The sequence below is a fragment of the Micromys minutus genome, assembly GCF_963924665.1.
Source record: "Micromys minutus genome assembly, chromosome: 28".
NCBI classification, from domain to species: domain Eukaryota; kingdom Metazoa; phylum Chordata; class Mammalia; order Rodentia; family Muridae; genus Micromys; species Micromys minutus.
In genome coordinates this window covers 16,656,596-16,683,769 of record NC_137963.1, presented here as the reverse complement: position 1 = coordinate 16,683,769, position 27,174 = coordinate 16,656,596, and the positions used below count along the sequence as shown (strand labels likewise).

At 45.0% G+C, this 27,174-nt stretch overlaps 2 protein-coding genes across 3 annotated transcripts; one reads left to right on the top strand and one right to left on the bottom strand.

The window, feature by feature from the left end:
- Positions 1-1,935: 1,935 nt before the first annotated feature.
- On the bottom strand, positions 1,936-12,804 carry CDC26 (cell division cycle 26). 2 transcript variants are annotated; one of them, XM_080940212.1, is made up of 4 exons: positions 12,678-12,752; positions 9,137-9,280; positions 8,441-8,626; positions 1,936-3,147 (listed from the first exon to the last, which is right to left on the bottom strand). In XM_080940212.1, exons 3-4 carry the CDS (start codon positions 8,519-8,521, stop codon positions 2,971-2,973), a joined length of 258 nt encoding a protein of 85 aa, XP_080796338.1. In that variant the 5' UTR covers positions 8,522-8,626; positions 9,137-9,280; positions 12,678-12,752; the 3' UTR covers positions 1,936-2,970. The 2 variants fall into 2 exon arrangements, with proteins under 2 accessions (XP_080796338.1, XP_080796337.1); XM_080940211.1 differs by lacking the exon at positions 9,137-9,280 and having other exon boundaries at positions 12,678-12,804.
- Positions 12,805-12,942: 138 nt separating this feature from the next.
- Positions 12,943-25,206, top strand: PRPF4 (pre-mRNA splicing tri-snRNP complex factor PRPF4). The gene is made up of 14 exons (XM_080940202.1): positions 12,943-13,039; positions 13,653-13,830; positions 16,015-16,201; positions 17,201-17,288; positions 17,780-17,859; positions 18,003-18,096; positions 18,628-18,722; positions 19,285-19,343; positions 20,470-20,593; positions 21,891-21,980; positions 23,122-23,244; positions 23,360-23,467; positions 23,548-23,666; positions 24,149-25,206. The coding sequence occupies exons 1-14, from the start codon at positions 13,013-13,015 to the stop codon at positions 24,340-24,342; spliced, it is 1,566 nt and encodes a 521-aa protein (XP_080796328.1). The 5' UTR covers positions 12,943-13,012; the 3' UTR covers positions 24,343-25,206.
- The last annotated feature ends 1,968 nt before the right edge of the window (positions 25,207-27,174 follow it).

Genomic DNA, 27,174 nt, shown 5'->3' with positions numbered 1-27,174 from the left:
TGATGTAATGCCTTAATCACTGGGTCTATATTCACGTTGACACTTTCAGAGACTGTAAGCTCCCAGAGAGCAGGATTGCTGTAACGGGAATGTTCTAAGTGTTGTGTGCAAGAAAACAAAATAAATATTTTGATTTTTGTGATTCCATGCATGTGTGTCTACACAAAGTAGCATCCAGATAAGCTGGTTCTAGGATGTCAGTCTCTTCGATGGCGGGGCCTTGTTGCTCTCCCCTCACTCTTTACAAGCAGATCTAGTGCCTGCCTTGTGCCTAGCACATGGGGTCTCCATGGAGTGGCAAATATTCCAGTATAGGAGGGATTGAGTTCTAAAGCTAACTTTTGTGTCCTTTCATCCATAATTCATAGTCCCTGTATTCATGCCATTGGGCAGGAGCACTGGGCTTCCAGGAAGCCCAGTGCCAGGCTTTGCCCCTCCCTGTAGTGGTGGCAGAGTAGAGCTGTTATCAGTCCTGCTGGCCTCGTCACCACGGCTGCACTTTCAGCACGCTGTGACAAACATAGCCTTTGGGAACAGTGGGCTCAAATCTGGGCTGCACCACTTAGTAACAGCTTTTCCAACCATCTCAGCCTTATTGTTCTCGTTTACAGAAGGGCAGTTGATGGTCAGATGTGGTGACACATGGCTGTCCTTCCAGTGTCCGGCAAGATCATGAGGAAAGACCTGGACTACTTGGTGAAAGGTTTTCAGTTTGGGGGCTCAAGGGAACACAGGTGAATTTTCCTTGGGCCAGAGTTTATTGATTAACACCATAAAAACACAGCAGCATCAGAGGCTTTGAGAGCTCAAGCCCTAGTCAGTGCATCTCTGATCTTTGTGGCAGGGAAAAAGTAGGGAATTCTAAAGAAATGTATGACTCGGGATATAAGGGAAGTGTGGAGGGGTACGTGCAGGTGGCAGATGAGCCCCACCAGAGGCCCTCCGCTGTCCCACAGGCTAGCCACCTGGTCTGTAAGTCTAAGGAAATAAAGTGTGATCCTGACACCGCCTGTCAGGCTCTCCCTGTAGCAGCAAGGACCTCAGAACCAGCAACGACGATGGCAGAGAGGGACGATGGTGGCAGAGGGGGCCACAGATGCACATAATTACCGATGGGTCTCGAACACAGTGAGACCCTGTTGCAAAAACAAATGTAGCTCGGGTGGTTGAGAGCTTGCCCAGTGTGCCTTTCAAAGCTCTGGGTTCAATCCCTAGCATGCCTGCCTGTGCAGCCACACAAAGAAGCACTAGCACATATTTAAATTAAGAGCGGCACAGACAAGGCACCCACAGGAGACAGGCACCCACACCTTATTACACCTTCACTGTGCACTGACTGTATTATACTGAAGGCTTCAGGAAAATGGAAGGCCACTCTTCTAAATAAAGTGTCTTATAGCACATGACTAAACTCCTGGGTGTTGGTAATCCAGAAACAAACATCCTAAGAACACAAAATTGATACATATAACATAGGTGTGCCCCCAAAAGATTAGGAATTGTGTAAGTCCTGGTCTACTAGTGAAAAACTGTCTCATTCTGTTAATAAATGAGCATAGAAATTCTTGGAAACTTAAAAATGAAAGTTCCCCCCCAACCCCTCCCCACACACAAACATTACTTTCTTGAAGCCTCAGCTGAAAAAAAAACTAAGAAAGCAATGTATCTGATGTATGCCATTTAGAAGCATGGGCTTAGAAAACAGACTGCCCCATACCCACCTCTTCCTGGCTGAGCTCTGGTTCACTTCTGCAAACTCATCAGAAACTCAGCACTGCCTTAAACAGCCCTCTGCATGACAGACAGCTTAAGTGCAAAGGCATTAAGTAAGGGAAACCTTACTGGGGAGTTTCAGTGAAGGACTGAAGCGGGCAGATCTTTTTCTTGCCCCCTGTAAGGCCTTTGCAAGCTGCAATAACAAGTCTGTGAACAGCCTGTGTCTTGGGGGTTTTATTGTTTTCTAAGACAGGAAGATAACAGGACTTAGGGGTCATCGATAAAACTGGAATAAAGGTTTTGTAGAAAAGCTTGGGGCAGGAAGAGGGAACTACACCCCCCACACCTCTACCTTCCCATTCACGTCGCTCATCAACTATCCAAAATCCTGGGTAAATCCCAGCTAAGGAGTTTCTTTGAAACTTGATTCCAGATGTTCTGGTTTCCACAGCTGGTGGTTCTGCCCCTGAATCTTATGATAAAAAACGGCCTGGTGCAAAGGCACCGAGAGCAGCTCTCAGATGCTTCCTGTGCAGACATTCTTAGAGTCTCAAGTGAAGAACAGAACGTCGCTCACTGTGAGTCCCAAGTGAAGAATGGAGGGGCGCTCGCTGTTAAAGCCGCTGTGCCCCCCCCACCCCCCGTATAAAGCCTTTCTGTAAGTGGATTTGATTCTGACAATTTGATCATTAGAATCCAGTCTCCATGAGGGCAGGGGTCTTTGTCTTGGTTTCATTTGTTTGCTTGACAACTTGAGACAGGATTTTGCTCTGTAGCCCAGACTAGCCTCCGACTCTTGGGATTCCTACTTCAGCCTCCCAAGTGCTCATCTGCAGCCTGAGCGCACTCATCTGCGATCTCTGCTGCTTACAGGATGGTCAGCAGTCACCAGATACTGAATAAACAAGTCACAGGGGATCAGCTGCAAGTGTTCTGGGTCTGGGGTCTTTCTGTGACTTATGGCGGTCACCTGTCAGAGCTGGGGATTTAGGACGCCTGTCGGTGCTGCTACCTTTAAGGACGTCTCACATTTTTTCCAAAAATATATTTATTGTTAAAAACAAAAATCAGGTAAGCTTTCTGCCGTCCAATTTTCCAGGAACAAGCCAGAATTTGGCTTCCAGCCTATCCAAAAAGTTGGACGGCAATAATTTCACACAGAAGTTAATGTCTCCCTGCAGGAGACAGAAAACATTCTGCTTGGTTTCACACTTAATTCTCTAAATCTGGTTTGGACTTCTGTCGTCATTGTATCTAAAATTCAAAGTTTCCAAACTGAGATGTGCGATTGTTGGTCTTGAGTTGGGGTTTATAACCAATTCGATCATTAATCATTTGTTCCCGGCTCTTGGGGTCACTGCTGAGTCCAGCACCTCCTTCTCCATCGCTGGTTCCTACACCCTCCACATCTTCCTTCTGTTTCTTACGGGCCTGGAAGTATAAAAAGAAATTAGAATATAACACAACAGTCTTTCGGTTAACAAATGTTTAGTTAGAATTTACCATATACTAGATGCTGGGTAAGGAACAACGTTAAAGGCTAGTAAACAGGGAGCTGATACCCCAAGCTTACACAGTAACAAGAAGGATACAGGCATGCAGCCTTAGAAGACATAACCCTACATTCCAGGATGCCACAGTCTAGAAGGCAAACGGGCATGTAAGCTATTCACTATAGCATGGAGTGCTCGGATTATAGTGGGAAAGCCCACAATGCCAAAGACAAAAAGGGGGTGCGAGGAATTAGAGTATGGCACAAAGGCCCAGCAGGAACCCGCAATTGGAGATGTCGGATATAGGGCAATGAAAGGTGTTTCAGCAAATTACTATCAATGAGAACAAGAGAAAAATGACATGATTAGCAGCCACCAAAAACCCACAGCCTGAAAAACAAACAAACAAAAAAACCGTATGACGGGCTCCGTGTTGACTACAATAACTCAAGGAGGCATTATACTCCCTTGTCAATAGGTCAGAGTGGAGGGGGCTTCCTTCTGGCTTTTAAATTTTATAAACTAATTATCTATCTATTGGAGTTGAGTGGTAGGCAAGTAATCAACCACCATACCATACCCCAGTCCCTGTTTTGGGTTTGGGTTTGTTTTGCAATTTTGTTTTTAAACTTTCCTCCTGGTACTACTAGTGCTGCCGCCCACCAAGTGATAAATCTAATGCAATGAAAAGGAAACCTACAGCCAGGAGGGGATGGCACACCTTTAATCCCAATACTCAGGAGGCAGATGGATCTCTAGCCACTTATAAAGTGAGTTCCAGGACAGCCAGGGCTACACAGAGAACCCTGCTTCAAAAACAAAAAAAAAAAAAAAACCACCAAGAAAGAAAAAAACTCTACAATAGACAGATGACCTTGATGACAATCCAGCTGGCACCACCTTGTGTCAACAGTTGCAACTTATGGCTAAGGACCTCCTAACAAGAAGGGCTTCCTGCTTACACCGCAGACACCTTCCTGTTATGGGTGTTACTCCCTCTGTGGCTGGTTTCCTAGACTTTCTTTAAGGCATTTGGCTGGACTGTCCCTAAGTAACCCTATAGCTCTGCTGATCACTCTCTTCCCTACGAATGGAAGCGGCTGCTCTATTTAGCGCTCCGCTACTGCCGGGCATGTAGGCTTTAATCTCAGTGCTAGAGAGGCAGAGGCGGGGAGATCTCACAGATGGAGGCCAGCCTGGGCTACAGTGAATTCCAGAACTGCCATGGCTACACAGAAATCCTGTATCCAAAACCAAAACAAACAGAACTCATGGTACTGGACTATTACATGTTCAAGGCCAGCCTGGGCTACATAGTGGAAAAAAAAAAAACCAGAAGAATTATGCTACATCCCCACCACCACCTGCCTGAGGCTCCCTCATTAAAATTGCTTATTTCCTGGGCCTATAATTTGACTGATTTCCAAAGCCATGATAGTTTTCACCACTGCTGTTATTAGAACAGTGCCAACTTCCCTTCACTGCAGCCACAATATACTCAACCAGTACTGTATCTACCTTAGGGTCCACATCCTGATCCTGTTTACAAATCTATCCAGCCACCAGAGCCTGCTCCATGACAACCTCTGCTGCTCTAGCGCCACTGTTTGGCTTCTACCAAAGTTGCCACCATGACCTAAGTTACTCCAGCACATCCGAAGTTTCCTTCCCAAGCCAGAAAGGTCACCAGATCCATCCCCACAGCCTCCCAGTTACCCAGTGGAGTGCATCTTGTTCAAAGGGCGCCTTTTCCATGTCAAAATGATGCCAACGAATAGAGTTATCTCTGAGTCACTGAATAACAGGCAGCGCCTCTAAAGTACTAACATTATAAAGTGTACTTATATGCCTGGCTCTTAAAAAAAAATGAAGGTTTTGACTACACGTATGAATCTGTTCCATGTGTATGCAGTGACTGTGGGAGGCCAGAGGAGGGTGTCAGGACCCCTGGAACCGGAGTTACAGATGGTTGTGAGTGACCAAGTGTGTACTGGGAACTGAATCCGGGCTCCTTGCGAGAGCAGCAAATACTCTTTCTTAATTGTTGAGTCACCTTTCCACTTCTACTCCTTCCTATTTCATTTTTACTAAACTTTGTTTACATCTCCGGAACTAGATTCTGGAACACTCTGTGGTTGTTCACAGCATGAAACTTCTTAAAATGATTTCATTGCAATTGAGTATTCTCAGAGATTCCTATGCTTCTTTGAAGTAGCTTTCATAAAGATTTTTGGGGTGAACTTCCTAAAGTCAGTTCTTTGTAGTGTAGACTAAGTAGAGAGCGACAGGAAGTTTGATACACACACACACACATATACACAGCAAAACCTGACTAGACTTCGGGAACACTACAGCTGCTGGGAAGAAGAGCAAGAGAAACCTACATTATTGATCTTCATACCAACGATGTAAAGCCAATCACATTCTGGGTATTATGCAAATGTAAAGTTCCTGTCATATAAAGGAACTCCCAGAGCCAGCAAACTCAGACAGGCTTGTGGGGAGCCCTCGAAGAAGAGTCCAGAGCTTAGTATAGTAACCCTGCCTTTAAGGAGCTTCCTGCCCAGATGAAGAACACGCCACCGAATGGTTACAGGAGAGAGTGGTGGCACCGAGAAGAGTTCAGCACAGGAGGTGACTTAGCCCTGGGGACGGGAAGGGGCCGAGTCAAGATGAGGAGCCTGATGAAGGGCCAGGGCATGCCAGGCAAAGGGACGTCAGGCAAAGGGACAGTACAGCACTGAGAGTCAAGGTAACGTGGGAGATAAAGTGGAAAGATGAGCAAGAACCCAGGCATAAAGGACCTCATGTTCCACGCTTAGGAATCTGGACTTCATCTTGAAGGTGTAAAAGAATCTTTCTTTCTTTCTTTCCTTTTTCTTCTTCTTCTTTTTTTTTTTTTTTTTTTTGTTTTTGTTTTTTTGTTTGTTTGTTTGGTTGGTTTTTGTGTTTGTTTCTGTGTGTGGCCCTAGTTGTCCTAGAACTTGCTCTGTAGACCATCACAAAGATCGGTCTACCTCTGCCTCCAAAGAATTTGTTCTTATTAATGGATATCTAATATTATATGGCAAAGCCAGACTCAGAAAAAATTACAGCGGGGCTGGAGAGATGGCTGAAGGGTTAAGAACACTGACCACCCTTCTGAAGGTCCAGAGTTCAATCCCCAGCAACCACATGGAGGCTCACAACCATCTGTAATGGGATCTGATGCCCTCTTCTGGTCAGTCTGAAAACAGCTACAGTGTCCTCACATAAAATAAATAATAGATCTCTTTTTAAAAAAAAAGAAAAAATACAGCTGCAAGGTGTGGTGTCATATATGTGCCTGTAATTCTACCACTCAGGAAGCGGAGGCAAATGTTCAAGTTCAAGGCCAGCCTGACTTACATAACAGGTCCCAGACAGTGAGATCCTGTCTCAAACAAGAAGTATAAAGATAGCTCTACTGCAGGCTAGATTCCAGAAATTCAATGGTGAAGAACATGGATATGACTTGTGTAATCAAAGTTCCTAATATAAAACATTTTACAATAAACAACCAAATGACCGAAAGGAACAGATGAGTGTAGGGACTGTCTGGTGCTGCTACGTATTCAAATGCTAAATAGTGGCCCCCAAGATCTGGTTGCCCCCAAAGATTCTCATGTATACCAAATGATGTTGGATAAACCTCACTCCCCAATTTAAAGCTATTGGTTAGATAGAAGTAGCTCCAGCCAATTACTGGAGAGAATAAAGGTAGCCAGGGTTCAGGTTGCTGGGCTAGGGGTAACAGGTAAGGACCACAAGGAGAAAAAAAAGAGAGAAAGCAGGTAAGGGAGAGGGGAAAATGAAAGAGAGAGAGGAGAAAGAAGACAGACCAGGAGGTCTCTATTAGGCGTGATGGACCAGGAGCATGCAGCCGAGTGAAGTTCCCAGCACAGGCTGATGGAGAAGTAACCCAGAGGAGACCCAAACAGCAAGAACTTGGGAACCCACAGCTGAGCATAACAGTCTAGCACATAAAAAAATAGATTAAGGGTAATTTGCCTATTAACTGTGCTAAAGCCAATTACACAATCCACAGGGCTCCGCCTCTATCATTGCGGGGGCTGGCTGGGTCATATTAGTAACTGAAAGCAATTTAGTAACATTTTAAAAATACCATTTTCGGGTGAATGTTCAGTCAGTTTTCTGTCTAACATGCACAAGGTCCTACACTGATCTCCAGCATTAAGGAGAAAAATAATGGTGACTTCAAGTTACGCTAACAGGCAGGGATGTTGCTCAGTTGGTAGTGTTTGTCTAGGATGCCCAAACCTGAAACTAGATGGGCCACAGGCCTAGGGAAAACCTATGATAATCCTGCTAAAGGAGCAGAGCAGTAAAACGACAACATATTGCCACAGCCACAGGTCAGTGTCTTGCTCAGCCCTATCAGAGAAGCTTCTTCCTGCACTAGATGAGAATCAGCACAGAGACCCACAAGCGGACAGTGTGTAGATGGAGACTTTGGAGCACCCAGTCCTAACTGGAATCTCTTCATCAAAGTCCTCCCCTCGAGGCTCAGGGATCTATGTGGAAGAGAAGGCAGAAAGATGTGAGGCCCAGAGGTAAAGGATGACCCCCAAGGAAACAGCATCATCCACACACAAAAGAACTGGTGTACGTATGAGCACGGAGACTGTGGCGACACAGACAAAGCCTGCAGAGGTTCACGCCAGACAGGGTCTCACCTGCCATAACCTGCAAGTTACAGCACTGTCAGAAGGAGTATCTGCCCTCTCCACTATCTCCCATGTCACCGGATCTATCAGCCACACTCCTGAGCAGGCTCCGTGGCCAATGCAAGAAAGAACTAACTCAATGGCACGTTTGTGGACTTTGTGTGTCTTGTTTTTGGGGGATTTGTTTTTGTATTGTTTTTGAGAGAAAGAGAAAGGACATAAAGTTAGGTGGGTAAGGAGGTTAGGAGGACCTGGGAGGAATGGAGGATGGGGCAACATGACCAGAATATATGAAAAAATTAGTAAGTAGTACTATTAGAAAATAACTGTAAAAGGATCATTTTCTACTGTTTTGGGCCACTAGGTCCTTACTTCTTTGCTGCAACAGTGACCAGAAGTTCAGCTTTGTTTTGAGGTTGTCTGTAAAGCAGCCACGTGGGTTTTAAACAAGCTGCTGGTGGAGTCTGAGCTCCAGAAGGGAATCACGACCTGAAATACCCCGAGAATCAGACACTTAGTTCTTACCTCCAGATCCTTTCGAATGCTCTCAAACTCCTCGATGTCGTCGAGCTTGAGCTCCAGGCGAGTGGGTTTCCGTCGCAGCATATTGACATCAGCCAGGCCTGCAGAGGGCCCAGATCCAGTGAGCTAGGGGCTGTTAAAATGGCAGGAGAGGAGAAGCTGCTGGATCTCAGCAACAAACAGGTGAATCTGTAAACATAAACAATAAAAGGAATGGGGCATTAACCTCAATTTAGATTCCGTGCACAGACTTCAAAAGCTTTTTTTCTAAGATTCATTTTATTTATATGAGTACACTCTCTATCTTCAGACACACCAGAAGAGGGCATCGGATCCCATTACAGATGGTTGTGAGCCACCATGTGGGTGCTGGGAATTGAACTCAGGACCTCTGGAAGAGCAGTCAGTGCTCTTAACCGCTGAGCCATCTCTCCAGCCCTTACATACACAAAGTTTAAAATGAAAAATTTAAAAACCCAGCAAGTTGCCATCAGTTCTCCCCTCCCCGCCTTTTTTTTTTTTTTCCTTTTTAACACTTTTTGGAATGCTTTATTCAAAGCCTGGGGGACACCACTGACGGAGCCGCACAGAGATGATTCTCTGTCCAAAGTTCTTAGGTTAGAAACCAAGCTTGGCCCCCAATCTCAGACCCAAGACCCTTCCAGCTGTGGGCTCCCAAGCAAGACACCCAGCCATCACCTTAATCTTGCTCTCCAATAACCTCCAAAAGACACACTCGGTAAAAGAAACAAGCTGAGGACAGTGACACATGAGGAAAGTCACAACTTCTTGGGGTCACTTGAGCCGGGGAGTTGGAGCCCGCCAAAGAAACATAGGGAGTCCCTGTCTCAAAACAAACAAAAACAGAATCAGGCAAGAAACAAAAGGAGCAAAGGAACTAGGGAGATGGTTAAGCAAGAGCACTTCCTGCCCTTGCATGCTGAGCTGACTTCAAATCCCCAACACCCACATAAAAGCCAGCCATAGCTGGGCAGTGGCACAACCCTTTAATCCCAGCACTTCGGAGGCAGAAGCAGGTGGATCTCTGTGAGTTCAAGGCCATCCTAGGCTACCTTGAAAAAAAAAAAGCTTGGTCTTATGGGGTCTGAACTATGAAAGAATGTAAGATTGAGTTTGGGGGATTCAGTGAGATATCCTGTCTCCAGGAGTAAAGAAAAGCGCTGAGCAGGACACCCAGCAAACATCCTCTTGCCTCAAGATATATACTCATATATACATGCCACACTCACACAGTACACACACACACACACACACAACACACACACACATCTCACATATGCACACACAAAGGAAACAAGGAAAACAGTTAGCTATCTCATCTAAATTCAATGTGGTCAGGAAAAGTAGACAAGTCAATCTGCTTTCTATAAACACCAGAGACTGTGACCATTCCTGGATATTATAACCACCAGCTGGCTTAAATCTCACAAAAACTAAACTTACCAATTCACAAGATTATCCACAGGATCTACGCCGGCCCTAAATGGGTAAATAATTCACTAATCAGATGCTTCCTGTGCTGAGCTATAGGAGTTTAAAGTCACTGTCAAAATCTGTGGGGAAAACAGAGCATGTGAAGCTAGCGTAAAAGCCGAATTCTGAGGGTCCTTCACCAGCACTGCATAAGTGTGTAGCCTAGGCTGGGCTGCACAGGAGTAGCCAGGGATCTCAATTCCCTGTGGGAAAAGGTGCCTTAGTGAATTTGAAGGGTAGGCATGAAGACTTAAGGCCAGAGAGGTTCAAAATCATTTCATGTGGCCAATGAATGCTTGAGTTTGTTTCACAACAAAAACTTAAGCTGGCAGCATTAAGTGGGGCCCTGCAGCTCACCTGGGCAGCAGTAGCGCTGGCCCCTGTGACAAAGTGTGGGGGATGCAGTCCCTGAGGACATGAGGACAGGAGAGCTGACCCTACCCCTCACTGGCTGTGGCACTGGGTGAACTAGCTGGGGCAGTGTTGGAGTCTGCCCTGGTGCTGCAGGTACAGATGGGCTGACCAACTCAGCAAAGCTCCAGACCCAAACCCAGGGCTTTGACGTGGCCCATCCCAAGATCTGCCCCATCTACAATCTGCTCGAGCTCTCAAATGGGCAAATCCAAAGCTGCAGGATTGGATCTCCGTGACACAGGACAACAGCGTGATTTCTGAGAGGAGTCCTAGTGAGGACCCAGTATGGATAGTGTAGCAGAAGCCAGAGAACTGGAAACGGACCCGTGACTCATTGAAATGAATGACCATTTCCAAGTTTAGATGTGTGGACAAACGGCCACAGTGCATGAGGAGACACCGCGACACACTGCAGATTCCATGCCACGTTTCTGCTTCTTCTATCCCATTTTCTTGGTAGGAGGGAGGTTGCAAGGGCAGATAGGAAGGGACAGGGAGATGAGTAGGACTGGGGTGCATAATGTGACATTCACAAAGAATCAATCAAAGGTAAAAAAAAAAAAAAATAATGACCTTAGTATCTGCTGAAGGTACAGTCTTTATATCCTCCGCAGTATCCACAACAAACTAAGTTTTGGAGTAAACTGAGCCATAAATAAATAGATAGATATATAGATAGATAGATAGATAGATAGATAGATAGATAGATAGATAGATAGATAAAAGTGAAACTAACTTTTCTTAAGTTCTAGACTCTTCCATAATTGGTGTTTTATTCTCACTTTAGTAACTAAAAATTTTTGCCTCTTAAAAAAAAAATGTTTACCGGAGTTAATCATCTGCCGGGTGTGGGTGAAAGCACAGAGCACAAGCAAGAGGACAGGGGACAAGGTGTGGGAGTCAGATCTCTCCGTCCACCATGTGGGGCATCACACTTAGCACAGGCTCCTTTATGACTGAACCATCCCACATTCCATTCTGTACATTACTTTAATGCAGAAGCCTTGGGAAGCTTGAAAAACTATTCCAGCTTTATAAAACTGAAGCAAAGTGTTTAGTTAACAAATTCAGAAGCCAGGTGGAAATGGCACACACCTTTAATCCCAGCCCTCTGAAGGCAGAGGCAGGGGGAATCCCTAAAAGTATGAGGTCAGCCTGGTGTACAGAACATGTTCCAGGACAGCCAGGGCTACACAGAGAAACCCTCTCTTAAAAAAATAAAATAAAAATAAAAGTTGCATATAGACCACTAGAATAAAAAATTAAGTGATAATGATCCACATGAAAGTATTCATATAAATTATTATTGCATGATTTCAGAATGAAACGAAAGACTATGATGTATACGAAACATTTACACCTCTCAGGAATGTCACATTATATCACATCAAGGGGAGATATAATCAACAGAAAACACTGGCACGTGGCAACTCAAACTGCTTTATTCTACCAGATACGACCTTCTACCAGATTCCCTAAGTGGAGAAATGGAAGTCAGCTCCAAAGGGAAAAGGAAGAAATATTTAGAAAAAAGTTCCCTACTTGCGTATGAACTGAAAAAAGCCTCACCGCTAGAGAGCAACAGTGAGCACGGGTTAAAAGTGCGGCTGTCCACCCGCCCGCCACATTACTAATCCTACTACACTACGGCTCCAGAACGACGGATTTACCTTTTCTCACCGGAATTTATTTCCTGATCTTTACTCTTGTTGTCTGTCCCGTGACTTAAATAACTAAGATAGAATAAGCTCCTTGCGCGTAACCTGGCATTTAGTAAGCCCTGGAAAAGGAAGTGCTCTTCTAATTGGAGTTGTTTGGAGAAGAGGCTCAAGAGTGGGAGTCTGTTCAGCTCGGCAAACGCGAATATTTTGGTAATCCCCGCAACTCTCATACAAGAATTAAAAAAAAAAAAAACTTATCTCTGATGGCCTAGCAATCAGTGGAGCTATAGCTGCTAGTATGAACTTTATCTGGCGCCTCCCTGGACCCTTTATTTCAAAGAACACATAAAAAGAACAGGCTGTAGACAAGTAAGCCAACATCAAAGTAGGCCGCAGTTCCTGCACCACATCTCAATTTTAGCCTTAGAAGGCTCTTCGAGTTTAATGACTTCTTGAAGCGCAAATTCACTACGTATCCACCCAGTTACGAGGGGCCCCCGGAGGACTTCCGTCGTGGACAACAGTCCTCTTTCCCAGCTCCACGGCTGCAGAAGTCTAGGGAGAGATTTCCATGGCAGCACAGGCCTCGGCTTCGAAATGGCGGAAGCCTCCCGAAGGAGAGCAGAGACCCTCGGTTTGTTTCAGATAAGAGTTACGATCCGCAAACCTACCTCTTTTCAGGCCTCTGAAGCTTCCCAGATCCTCAACTCCCACCATGACTCCATTGCTGCGTAGCCCGAACTACACTTCCCAGGCTGCTCTGCGCCTCTTTTCCCACGCGCCTCTTCTCCCGCGAGGTTGTGTCGCTCTGTAAGGCCACACCCGTCGATGACAGCCGACACTTAGCAACTACCACTCCCAAGATACTTCGCGACTCCTAGAGCACAGAGTACGTTCCTGATACGTTTCCGGCTAGTGACGCACTTCCGCTTTGCTAGGCGCGCGGTTCCCGGTCTGAAAAGCAGAACGCGGATTTGGCTAGAGCCTCGCGGCTCCGGAGCCCGGCATGGCCTCCTCACGAGCCTCCTCCACGGTACGGAGCTACGGATCTCAGCTCAAGGCCTATCTTCTCCCAGAGAAAGCGGGGTCTCCCCGTTACCTTACGGGTCAGGGCGGCGGAGGAGGAAGGCTGAGGGACCGTGGTGTGGACCTTAGCAGCCTTTCCTGATTTTTGCACTGCTCTTACTTAAACCCTGAGCACCGAAGAGCACTTTTTCTGGTGCTCCAAAACTCCAAATCGGGTTGTGTCTTGACTTAAGGTGTACGACTCTTACTATGACGAGGCCTCCCAACTTCTAATTGGCTCTGAAAGTACTTGAATTGTGTATTCCAGTAACATTGACTTGGTGCACCTAAGACCGCCCCGCTTGTTTAGGTTGTTCTTTGTATTTTCCCAGTGGTGAGATGTTATTTTCGTTAAACCGGAGATTGCATTCCCAACAGATTAAAGTAATGGACCCCAAAACAAACCAAGACACCTCAGACAGAAATTGACTAGTTGTATTTGTATGCCAAACAACGAGAAGCTGAACTTGCGAAAAGTCCGTTTCGACTTCGTCCTCTAGTTTTGAGAAGCATTAGTTTCATTCTTTTGGGAAGCATGGTTTGCTAGGACTAAATCTTAATCGGGGTCTTTGATTTAACAGACAACTAAAACTAAAGCGCCTGACGATTTAGTTGCTCCTGTTGTGAAGAAACCACACATCTATTATGGAAGCTTGGAAGAGAAAGAGCGGGAACGCTTGGCCAAAGGAGAGTCTGGGATTTTGGGGAAAGAAGGACTCAAAGCTGGAATTGAAGCAGGAAATATTAATATAACATCTGGTAAGATGCAAACTGCAAATTATACACACACACATTTTTTTTTCTTTTTTAACAGTGTTGGGAATCCAACCCAGGGTTTTTTGCATGCTAGGCAACTGTTTTACCACTGAACTACACATTCCCATCTTTCCCCTAGTCTCTTGCCTTTGACCTCACACTCCTCCTGCCTCCTTCCTGGTACTAGAATCAGGTATACACTATCATGCACCTTTGATGATTTAATATTCTGATGAATACCTTCCCAAACCACATAATATTAAGTTTATAGGGTCAAAACCTTCTATTGTTCTGAGGAGCTACTTCTGGTGCCAAAGGCTTTTCTGTGCTTTAGGACTTGAGATGGGCCCTCAAAACCTATGTTTGTTGCTGGCTGTTTTTCTTTCTTTCTTTTCTTTCTTTCTTTCTTTTCTTTCTTTCTTTTAACTGGATGTGGGGGGTACCTACTCAGAATGTTGGAAAGACATACTAACTTCCACATACACATACATGCAACCTTACCCTTCTGTTTTTATTATTGAATCTCCTTTGCCTACTTGGCATCACCCAGTGAGTAGTTTTCTTACTTTCATTCTTCAGTTCCTTACACAAATTACTTGTTATCTCTGCAGACTTCTTCAGTGGATATTTGGGTTTGGGTTCATCGGGTGTTATTTGTCTTTGGGAGATGTAACATAGTTCTAACATTGATGTCTAATTTTCTAGGATTCTCTCCTTTACTTTTCTAGGTTTTTGTTTGTTTATGTTTGCGTTCTTGTTTCTGGTTTTCAAGACAAGGTTTTTCTGTGTAGCCTTAAGCCAAGCTGGCCTCAAGGTCAGTGGTTCACCTGCCACTGTCTCCAGAACACTGGGATTAAAAGCGTGTGCCACCACTACCTGGCTAATTTCACTAAGTTACTATGAGCGTTTAGAAAAGGTCACAGTTTTTTTTCTACACACTTACACTATTCTGAAGTGTCTGCAAGCCTATTCTCTTTCCAATACGAGTGTGTTTGTTGTGGGCTTCAAAACTAGTTGCTGTAGTATGCAAAAAGCCTTACCTTGCTGTCAAAGGAATCCTGTTGTGCTGGACATGATTTCCCCTCAGTAGTTAATGTGTGTGAATGCTCTGTTTTAGCAGATAGCAGGTGATAGGCAACAAACACTTCTGTTGGGCTTTCCAAATATGAAATGTCCCAAGCTTCATGCAGTGTTGATGAAATAAATGAAAGAGGTGGCCCTGCTATCCTGCTCTCGATTTAAAGCATCACTTGGGTTTCCGTGTTTGCTATCATTTAATAAGCTGACAATTAAGTTATGCTAAGATAGATTAGAAGGGTTCAATGGGAGTGTGCTTACAACTTTTCAAGTTTTAAAGACCAAAGCAAATTTCAGTGTGAATAAGATGGACATACTTGTTTATTAATTGAGAATTAAATATTGCCTGAAATTTTAATATTGCAAGTCAGGTCCTTTCAAATGTTTTCATAGTACTTTGATTTTTTTTTTTTTCTCTCTCTTTCTAATCAGCAATTCAGATAGTGAATTGTTGTTGGCCCTTCCTTTTGTTCTTTCTCTCTGACAAGGTCTATAGCCTAGGCTGCCCTTAGTCTCACTGTATAGCCGGTGGCATTGATCTTTGTGCAGAACTTATAGGCACACCCTATCGCACTGAGCTTCTCTCAACATCTTTCTTTTTTATTGTGGCCAAGCAGCAATTTTAAATACTTACACATTTTAACACAGAATCATCCAAAGATAACATTATTTGGTGCATGATAGTGAAGAAATTAAATCTTTCCCTTCATAACTGAACCATTATGTCTCTATAAGAGCAAAAGACTTCGTACCTTAAGGACATTGCAATCTATCACATGTAACAGTCTCTGAGCCACTTTGAGGCTGTGTGTTCCTTAGTGTCTCGTGGCCTGGCAGACAGTAAGTGCATTGCAGAATTGCACACGTTCAGAACCAAGGCTGCAGCAAAGAGTCATGGTGCGGCCCAGCAGGAGCTGCCAAAGCTAGAATTTGTTTTGGATTTGATTTGGGATTATTGATTGCAGGAACCCTTCGATCTTGCTGAAGTCTCTGTAAGCCCCACACTTCCACGCTATATGCCACCTCCATCCAGTTTACAAAGCTATCTAGATACACAGACTCTGATTGGCTAATTGTTTCCTTCCTCCATGTTACCTGTCATTTGCGTAGGAGAAGTGTTTGAAATTGAGGAGCACATCAGTGAGCGGCAGGCAGAAGTCTTGGCAGAGTTTGAAAGGAGAAAGCGAGCCCGGCAGATCAATGTTTCCACTGATGACTCGGAAGTCAAGGCCTGCCTTCGCGCCTTGGGAGAACCTATCACACTTTTTGGAGAGGGCCCTGCTGAAAGAAGAGAAAGGTGTCCTAATAAATAGTTTTACTTGTGTTTGTCTTTAAAGTTACAAGGTTCTTCTAGTTTTATGGGTTGTGAAGACGGTGTCGACTTCCCGTCAGGCCCTTTCCTTCTCTGCTGTGAAGTTGCTTGTTGGCTATGCTAGGTTATTGGGGGTGTTTTATTAAGATATATTTTTAACTTAAGACAGGGTCTTGACTATATATAGCCTTGTCCTGACTTGTGGTTTTGTTTTTGGGTTTTTTTGTTTTGTTTTGTTTTGTTTTGTTTTTTTGTATGAGTACACTGTAGCTGTTTTCACACACACCAGAAGAAGGCATCAAATCCCATTACAGATGGTTGTGAGCCACCATGTGGTTGCTGGGAATTGAACTCAGGCCCTCTGGAAGAGCAGTCAGTGCTCTAACCACTGAGCCATCTCTCCAGCCCCTGACTTGAGATTCTTATTTTATTGAGATGGGGTCTCAGCATGTAGCCCTGAGTGGCCTGAATGGAGTAGAGTGATTGGAATGGAAACTCTGGATGGAACAGTCACTCAGGTACAGACTGCAAAGGCTCGGCTGCCCACCTGAGTCTTATGGGAACGGAGGAGTCTGAGAGGAGTCACCTGCAGCCCAAAAATACTGACTGGGAACATGGCAGAAGTAAACACTACAGATTTTCATTTACACGCCACCCGTCTGTCGCTGCGTGTGCTGTTTCCTTGCTGCCTTCCTATCAGCATGCACTAGAATAAGATGTTTTCGAAGAAAGAAAGACAGATCTTGTTCACATAAGAATCTAGGGTTTTTTTTTTTTGTTGTTGTTGTTGTTAACCTTTCACCTTGCTGATTTATGAATTAAACTTTATCATAAGAGTATAGACTTGGGAAACAAACATAGTGTGGCTAAGGTGCATTGCTCCCTGTGGCTATAAGCTTTTAGGGATTTTGACACTTCTTTCCACTAGGGGATGGGCCCTACTAGACCTCATCCATACTGATTTCTGATTTTTTTTTGTTACAGACTAAGAAATATTCTCTCAGTGGTTGGAACTGATGCCTTAAAAAAGACAAAAAAAGATGATGAAAAATCTAAGAAGTCAAAAGAAGAGGTAAACTATGGAGACATTGAAAAACATTGTTTCCAGCGCTCTGCTTTGGTAGCATGAGGAGAGGTCTGTAGGCTCTGCCTTTGGGACCGGTTGATGGCAGTAACTGGTCATTTTTACGTGACTGGAGATAGTGTTGGAAGTTCTCCATTCAGGAACAAGCTATGGCACTCTTGGTGTGACTCAGTAAGAAACCAGAAACTTTAAGAAGTCAGGAAAAAAATGAGGAGTCTGGAGAAATGCTCTGCCCTTAGAGTGCACAGGAAGAACCAAGTTCGGTGCCCGCCCTGAGCAGTCTATGCCGACCTCTGACTTCCATGGCACCTGCTTTCATATGTGCCTCCCCCACAGTCACATCACACATAGTTAAGTAAAAAGGGTAGAAGGGCGAGTGCCTGCTTTGTTATGTTACTGAACCAGCCGTCATCTTTGTGAGTGTTGCAGAGGGGAGGCATTTTTCAGACCCAGTGTTTCTTCTGTTATTTCTTTCTCAGTATCAGCAAACCTGGTACCATGAAGGGCCAAACAGCCTGAAGGTGGCCAGGTTGTGGATTGCTAATTACTCACTCCCCAGGTAAGCAAAGGTCTGGGAGAAAGAATTCTGTCCTTTCAGGGACTGGGAATAGGCACTTTGCTGATGGCGCTTATTAGACTTGAGAATTAGAGTGTTCAGACCATTGTTGGTACTGCTTTAGTGATGACATTTATGGATCACAGGGCAATGAAACGCTTGGAGGAGGCCCGTCTCCACAAGGAGATCCCCGAGACAACCCGGACCTCCCAGATGCAGGAGCTGCACAAGTCTCTCCGAGTAAGATGTTCTTCAGTGTTAAGATGTCTCTTAAATTATTAGCTTCTCTTTTTGGCCCACCCACTGGAGGGTAAAGGCAGTTACCACACATGCCGCTTGATGGGTCTGTGATGGGGGAGGCACCGTCGGCCATGGTGACAGCATTCTGGGCTCACAGAGGCCAGTATTTCTGCTCCTGACTGCTCCCTCCCCATAGGTCAAGCTGTGCTTTGCTTTTCTCTGTTTTGTCTGATGTAGCCGACATACAAGTTAGTGAGGCTGTGGTAAGCAAGTGGCATTCCAGATAAGCCTTGATTTCTTTATTCCATCAGCTTCCCTGACTTCTATCAACAGCAAAAAGTCTTGGGATTTTTGAAATTTTATTATTTTGTAACTTTTTTTTTTGTTATTTGTAAATTTTGAAATTTCTGAAAGTTTGTTACCTCCTTCTCTACCTTCTCCCCCACTCTCCTTTTCCCCCCAAAAGTGAAAAAGCTAAGTAAGTCTTAAACTGACTTTCTAATGATCACCTTGTTTTTGTTTTCTTTTTAGTCTTTGAATAATTTTTGCAGTCAGATTGGAGATGACCGACCAATCTCTTACTGTCACTTCAGCCCCAATTCTAAAATGCTAGCCACAGCTTGTTGGTAAGTTTTATTTTACAGTAACATTTTCCTATATTGGGCATTGGTTCAGGAAGAAAAAAGATATCTTTGTCCCTGATATCTTTTCCTCTGCCCTCTTCCTCTGCTTCCTGTGAGCTCTGTCATGGTCATTTGCTTTGATGGCTTCTGTTTGGCAGTTCTTACTAGTCGCAAAGGTCCCAGGGATCCATGACTTGTAATGTCTCCTGGAGTAGCTTGTATGGGAACTTTATAGACCAAGTAGCTTTGAGCTTACTTCAGCTTCTCTTCCTTAGTTCTGTGGTCTCAGTGCAGGCGATCTTTGGAAGTCTTGGTGCTTATCTGTACCATTGGTAAAACCTTTGTCTTGCAAGTTGGCCTGGGCATGGACTCGTAGCTTGCAGTCCATGGTAGTCTGAAAGAGGCCTGGGAGCTGCTGCAGCTCTCCAACGGGCCTTCTGTGTTTCCTGATGGCCTCTGTCGAGTATATAGGGTCAAGACAAAATTGTCCTTTAATGATGTTACGAAGGTGCCTTTTCCTTCCCAGACCAACCCTGGCTGAGATGCTTTCCTTTGTGTTTGATAGGAGTGGGCTCTGCAAGCTCTGGTCTGTCCCTGACTGCAGCCTCCTTCACACTCTTCGAGGTGAGTTCCAGTCTTGGTTGGGAGCTCACACTTGGATTGACACTCAGATGCAGTATCCAGCATTGCTTCTGTGAGTGTGCACACGCTCGTGTACATAAATGATGCCAGCAACAGAGGAGGGTGTCGGATCCCCTGGAGCTGGAGTTAAAGGCATTTGTGAGCCAGCTGATGTGGGTGCTGGGAACCAACTCCGGTCCTCTGCAAGAGCAGTAGGTCTATAACCACTGAGCCATCCTTCCAGCCTATGCATTGCATTTGTATTTGAATGACTGTGTGGTTCTCTCCTCAACACCAGAGTATCATGACTTCACTCACATCCATGCAGTCTGTCTAACCACACTCTGGCTTTTACAGCATCTAAATTAAAAGACATCAAGATTTTGTGTTTCATTTATTTTGATTTGGTTTATTTACTCTACTCTGTTTCCCAGTATGACTTCCAATTCAGTATCCTCCTGCCTCAGCCTCCCAAGTGCTTGAGTTAACCACTGTGCCAGTTTCTGTCTTTTTTTTTTCCTTAAATTAAAAAAAAAAAAGTGATTGTTTCAAACAACTTGGGAGGAAGGGCTGAAGAGCTTGTTCAGTGACTAAAAAACAAATTGTTCTGCTCTTAGAAAGACCCTGAAGCTGAATTCCTAGCACCCATAACAGGTAGCTCGCAGCTCCCTGTAGTTCTGGCTCCAGGGGATCCAGTGACCTCCATAGGCACTTGCGCTTATACATACACACACACATACATACATATATACATACATACATACATGCATACATACATGCATACATACATACATACACACATACATACATACATACACATAATTTAAAAAATAAATCTTAAATAAATTGCTGGGATTGGTGGCACACACCTTTAATCCCAGCACTCAGGAGGCAGTGGTAGGTAGATCTTTTTAAATTTGAAGCCAGCCTGGTTCCAGACTAGCCAGGACTGCAGAGAGCTCCTGTCTCAAAAATAATTGTTGTTTTTTAGTAGCTGAATTTTAATGCTGTGTTCACATATGTGCTTTCCCTAATATGTACTTTTCCATGTTGTTCATAGTAGTTTTTCTTGGCTTATTGGTTGCAAAGAGGTGAGAGCCCTTTAACTTGATCTCCTGTATTTCTGTAGGCCATAACACCAATGTCGGAGCAATTGTATTCCATCCCAAATCCACTATCTCATTGGACCAAAAAGATGTCAACCTGGCCTCTTGTGCTGCCGACGGTTCTGTGAAGCTCTGGAGTCTTGACAGGTGATTATTGCCGCTCTGCAGACTGTGCTGCCGTCCCTAAAGCAGACAGGTGCTGACTGAACCTTCAGGCCTGAAAGTGTGACATTTAATCCCAGACATGCTCTAAGAGTCCAGGGAACTCACTGAAAATAGAGGACATCTTTTTTTAGATCCTTCTTCTCCAAAGAAGGCGTGCTGAGACTTTTTTGTCTTCCTTGATGACTTTGGCACTCAGTTTTTGCCTTTAGCATAGTAGTTGCTGATTTCCAGCTCCCGTTATTCTAAAACAACTCAGTTTAACCTCCATGGTAGGTCAGCATTGGAGAAATGCACTGTTTTGTGAATAGGCTAAAGGTGATCATCTCAGCGGCCTCTCTGACAGGGAAGAGAGGCTCTGTCTGGCAGTGAGGCCACTGGTGCCGTCCTCTACCTAGGATGTATTTCCCAACTACAGCACATTTTCTTTCTTCAGGTAGGTGTTTTTACTAGTCTACTCAATTTTGAAATCATATTGTTACCTAAAAGATATTTGAATGTTCATTTTCCTTTCCTAGGGAAAGCATAGGAAGGTTTTTTTATTGCAGAATTTTCTAAGAGACTAATTAGCATCTGTAGTCTTTGCCAGATAGTCTCCGCCCCTAGCAGAGCAAGTTTTAATTGGCTTCTGAAGTGCTTAGCAGTGCTTCTCCCCGTGGGCACTAGTTGGGTCTGTGAGCTCTTGACAGCCCTCCCTTCTAATTGCTCTCTTTAGGCTCATGTTTACTTCCTCTCTCTGCTGTTTAAGTCTGTCTGTCGTTGCTAGGTAACAGACTAATGGCGACCAGAGGACACTGAGTCACTAGCCTAGGATCCATTTTTTTGTTTGGGTCTTTGAACAGGTTTAGGATTGAGAATGATTATCTGGAACCCACTTCTGTATCCATACCTCTACCAAAGTCTGTCTTCTTTTTTGAATCCAAGCCCTGCTTTGAGGCAGTGGCAGTCTTGCTCAGAAATCTGAAGAGCTTTTTCTCTCGTCCTAGAGGGAGAATTTGTGAACTAGCCGAAATGAGAAGTGATCACTGTGCCCTGTGGTCACAGGACCTTAGCAAGCAGCTTAAATTGTTGTTGCCCTCAGATTGTAGCCCACTGCAAGGACAGTTACTCGTTAGCACGGAGCCTGTGCGGAGTGCTGTCTGTCCTCTGTGCTCGGTGTAGCAAGCATGTGGTCATGCCTGCACACGGACTAGAGCGGGTAGGTCTGCAGCAGCAGATAAACTCAGTGGGCGTCCTCGCAGCTCTCACGGTGTTTTAATGCCGTATGTTTGGTTCCTTCCAGCGATGAGCCAGTGGCAGATATTGAAGGTCATACAGTACGTGTGGCACGGGTAATGTGGCATCCGTCGGGGCGTTTCCTGGGCACAACCTGGTAAGCCATCTGTTACTGTCCAGTGTGTGCAAGCCTGTTGGTTTTGATAATCCTTTTCAGTGTTCAGGTAAATTTCTAAAGCAAGGATATCGAGTTAGAACTTCCGCAGACTCCAGTGATAGGATCAGAATAAAGGCATGTGATGCAGTGGGCAGAGCGTTTTACTCTTATGTCTTACTGAGTGTGCTACACATTATACTGGTCTCCCTCCGCTGGATGTGATGGCACACTCCTGTAGCCCTAGCACTCTCCAGGCTGAAGAAATAGGATCACAAGTTCAGGGCCAGCCTGGGCTAGAAAGCAAGTTCAGAGCAGTCAGGGCTGCACAGAAAAGTTCTGTCTTGCACGCAAGCGTTTTGCTATATGCTTATACATCTGCACGCCTTTGGTGTGAGCCCTAGTTGCTTTGCCCTTCCTGAGCTTATCTGTTCTGTGTTTACACCACCAAAGCCTGTTTGCAACCATCATTTAGGATTTTTGTTAAAGTTCCCTTAGCACCTTTAATGAAAACATTCTGATGGCACACGTGTGGGTCTGTTTCTAGATCTGCTGTCTGCTGTCCTTGTGGATTCTCTTAGGCCCAGGTTTCAGCCTGTTCACTGAGGGATGGGTGAAGCAGCAGAACGAGGGACAGGGCCATGTCTTCAGCCTTTCCTCCAGTTTGTCTGTGGTTTGTGCTGTGGCTGAGCCCAGGGCCCTGCACATGCCAGGCAAGGCCTCCCTACTATTGAGCCCCAACCCAGGGAGTTCTCCCAACTGTCCACTGAAACATACAGTCCCGGATGGCTAGGCATTGTTCACGTCAAAAAGGCGTCTCTTTGTTTCTCTCTTTTTTTTTTAATTTAGTACACAGTGTTCTGTGTGCATATGTGCCTGCACACCAGAAGAGGGCACCAGATTTCATTATAGATGGCTATGGGCCACCAAGTGGTTGCTAGGAATCATGCTCAGGGCCTCTGGAAGAGCAGTCAGCTTAACCTCAGCCACCTCTCCAGCCTGGCGTTTCTTGTTAGTTTGGTTGAGGAGCTTGAGCTGAGCTAGGGCTAGTTATAGTTCGCATCATGGTCCATACGTAGTCTGCTGGTTGATTGTTGGTGTGATTGCGGCTAAGTTGGCAGATTTATTCTTATTTATTTTTAAGTTATGACCGTTCGTGGCGCTTATGGGATTTAGAGGCTCAAGAGGAGATCCTACACCAGGAAGGCCACAGCATGGGTGTGTATGACATTGCCTTCCATCAAGATGGCTCTTTGGCTGGCACTGGGTAAGACTTCCTCCACAAAGCAAGGGGAGGGCAGCTTAATAGACTCACCTCTTAGGCGACCCCACTTCCTTGTCACACTGGATTCCATATATTCATACATACATTGTCTCACCAGGGGGCTGGATGCATTTGGCCGAGTTTGGGACCTACGCACAGGACGCTGCATTATGTTCCTAGAAGGCCACCTGAAGGAAATCTACGGGATAAATTTCTCCCCTAATGGGTAAAGCAGACTCGGTGAATGGGAAGGGTCCTGGTCAGACAGTGCTCTCTGTTTCTAACTATGATACATCTGATCCACAGCTACCACATTGCCACTGGCAGTGGTGACAACACCTGCAAAGTGTGGGACCTTCGACAGCGACGCTGTGTCTACACCATCCCCGCCCATCAGAACTTAGTGACTGGTGTCAAGTTTGAGCGTAAGCTTTTCTTTTGTTCTCAGCCTTAACATGAGCCAACCTTTCGCTTCATGGAATACGTCCTGGGCATTAGACTAACTCAGACGTGGAGCCTTGTTAAAGAAGCAAATTGCAAGGTCCTTCCCTCTGCCGTACCAGACAGACAACGCTATGGCAAAGCCTGCTTCTGGAGGTAGACTTCTGGGAAGGCTCCATTGCATTTTGTCTTCCATGGATGGGCAGACACCTACTAGATGCTTGATGTCACTGAACAAGCTGTCCACTAGGGAAAGAGCAACCACACAGCCTTCATCTGTTACGTCTCCTCGTGTCTGTGTCTTATCTCGGAGGCCCCCTAGGAATATAGAATGCATGTGGTCGGTTTATCTGAATGCAGAAATAACCTTTCTTTCAAAATAATGTGTTTTGGCAGATCTTTGTCTTTTTTCTTAAGCTCTTTCTGAATATTTGAGTTCTTCATGTTTGCTTTATGTCTCCTGCAGCTATCCATGGGGACTTTTTGCTCACCGGTGCCTATGACAACACAGCCAAGATCTGGACCCACCCAGGCTGGTCCCCACTGAAGACTCTAGCTGGTCATGAGGGCAAAGTGATGGGCCTAGACATCTCTTCTGATGGGCAACTCATAGCCACCTGCTCATACGACAGAACCTTCAAGCTCTGGATGGCAGAGTAGGCAAGCCATGGGGGACTCAGACCTGTGTTCTCACTAAGGAGCCATTTTCCTCAAAGGAAAAGAATTGGATCTTCATGGCAGCCCCACTTCTGAGTAAGCCCGTCTTTAGGTGACAGCAAGCCCTTCACGGTTAGAACACAGTTCTCACCTCAGGTTCTGCCGTAAACTATAGACATTGTAGATGTCTACAAAACGTCAACCCTTTTGAATGTCCCCCCAGCACTCAGGATTGTGGTTATTTCATTTTTGTGTTTTATTTGACATTTTGAGACAGAGTCTGTATGTGTCGCCCTAACTGTCCTGGAACTTGGTATATGAGTCAGGAAGCTTCGCATTGTAAGTGATCCTCCTGCCCCTGCCTTTCTGGTGGTGGCAGGTCTTATGGAAATGTGCTGCCGTGCCTGGCAGTTGTATCTCTAATGTTTGACCTTGGCTCTCTGTAACATGGCGTGTGCTTGGGACTGTGTGTGATTCAACAAACAAGGTAGCTGGACTGTATTTGGAATCTCCCCGGTTACAGGGCATGCCGCTGCCGTTTGTTGAGCAGTGCTTGGTGGCAAGCTCCTTTCCTGCCCCAGAAGGAGACTGGAGCCATAGGCTACACTGTGTGATGGCTCCACGGTAAAGATTTCCCGCTCTGTGGCATCCACAGAGGATGCTCACTGCATCAGGACTCGGCAGGAACTCAGAACTACACACTTGGCCTTGTTAGAGCCTCTTCCCTTTGGCTTTGAAGTTTGGCATCCTTCGTGGTAAAACAGTCTGGCCTTTGTATCCAGATTCAAAGGAGTTTTTAAAACAAACATGATGCCTGTGTTGTACAACCTCCTTCCTGTCGGTTATTTAAAGGGTATACTTTATGTATTAAAGAACACTTCATGTCAGAGTAACTGGAACAAAGTCCTAATTTATGTTTGGGTGTTCCCAAGCATAAACTCCTTTATTTACACACACACACACACACACACATACACACATACACACACACACACTTGCTGAGAGTAAAATCTTACTATAAAAGTTCTTTCAAAGGATTATTTCTATTTCAGCATTTTATAAACCTCACCATTAGTACAAATAGATCTCCTTCTTTAGTTTTAAGATCTAATGTAATTCTAGGGCTATGAGTTGTGCCAATTTCTATTACTCCATTCAGACGTTTATAGTGTGGGGTTTTTATTTGGGGGGGGGGTTGAGACAGGGTCTTGCTGTCTAGTTCAGATTGGCCTCAGACTCTTAATTCTCCTGCCTCTGCATCTCAAGTCCTGTAAATTGCAGGTGTAAGCCATCACATCCAGGCATTAATGGCTCTTTTACATAGAGTTGTTGACCTAGGAGAGCATGTCACCAGGTGTATCTGGGCTCCTTAGTTCTTCCTCGTGAGTCAGGGATTGTGTTCACCTCACTGCAGGTAGACTTGCACAGTAAATCCACACAAAACAGTCATTTCAAAGTGTGTATGGTATAAAATTAGCTCCTCTGCAGTATTTGAAATTTATACTCCAGCAGCTTCCTGTTCTGCCCTGTTGTCCTGTAGATCATGGATATGGGCTATATAACAAAACATTTGGGGTCGGGAACCTTTAAAATGTAGCCCTGGCTGTCCTAGAACTCACTGTAGGCTGGCCTCAAACTCAGATGCCTCTGCCTCCCAAGTTAAAAGGACACTAACCACACCTAGCTAAACATCTAAATCCAGTTATAGCCAAGTAAATTCCCTATGTAGCTGTTAGACCACTCAGACCTACCCTTTATTTGGCACTAAACCACCCTTAACCTGTTCTGTTTCCATTATAGTGTGTGTGCTACGAAAGTACCTTGACCTGTTGTTTATAAAATGATAAGACAGGCATAGTACCCTGTATTCAGGATCTGGCCCACCACCAGGTCTAAACCTTACTAGGAACTTAAGTTTTGGTTGATCCAAGGGAGCATTCGAGTTGGAAATGTTCCATGTAAGCCTTAAGCAAAGCAGGAGTCTGAAGAAAATAATCCAATTTTTCAACCATTTTAAGGACATAGTGGATTCTGAATGGCAGGACTATTATCACGTAACACTACCTAGGTGGTGTATCAGGGACATTGAGACAGCTCATCCTTTTAAGATTGCTGGGTAGACTCAAGTAAACACTAAATTACCCAGCTGTAATCAGGGAACCATGTGAGCCTGTGAAGCAATTTCACAGTGCTTTATGGAGAATGTTGGCCATTGTCGAGACCAGGACAGGACGTGGCCTGCTTGCTGGTTAATAAGTCTTTCTGCCTGTGGAGGACTTTTCCCTGCTCCTGTGACTTGGAGTCTGTTGTGGGTGAGACTGCTTGCTAGGATTTGATTCTGAAACATCCCAGCATTGTGCCATCAACCCCTAAGGAGGTAGAACCTGGCTGGTGCAAATAAGTCTCCAACAAGGGGTCATTGAAGGTGATTCGCCCTGCTTCTGTCTCCATACTCTGCTTCCTGGTGTGCTGTGGTGTGAGCATCTACCACAAAGCTACCTTCATGCTCTGGACCCTCTGACACCATGAGCCCAAATGAACCTCCCCTCCAGTTGTCTCTTCACAGCTGTTGTGGTCACAGTGACATAAAAGTGACTAACAAGGTTAGACCTGATAAAGACAGAATAGGAGCTAACATCCTAACCCTCCGTCTCAAAGAAGGAATCTGCTAAGTGTAAAAAACTACACGTTTTTGGTAGCCCCGCCATCCTAAGTTGTGTTCTTAAGGAAAGGACTTCAAGGACAGTCTGCTCCTTGGACCAGGTGCTCTGGAGAAGGAAAAATGTTTCTTCTTGGGCTTTCACCCGCTCTTCTCTGCCCTTGTTCCTTCTAGTT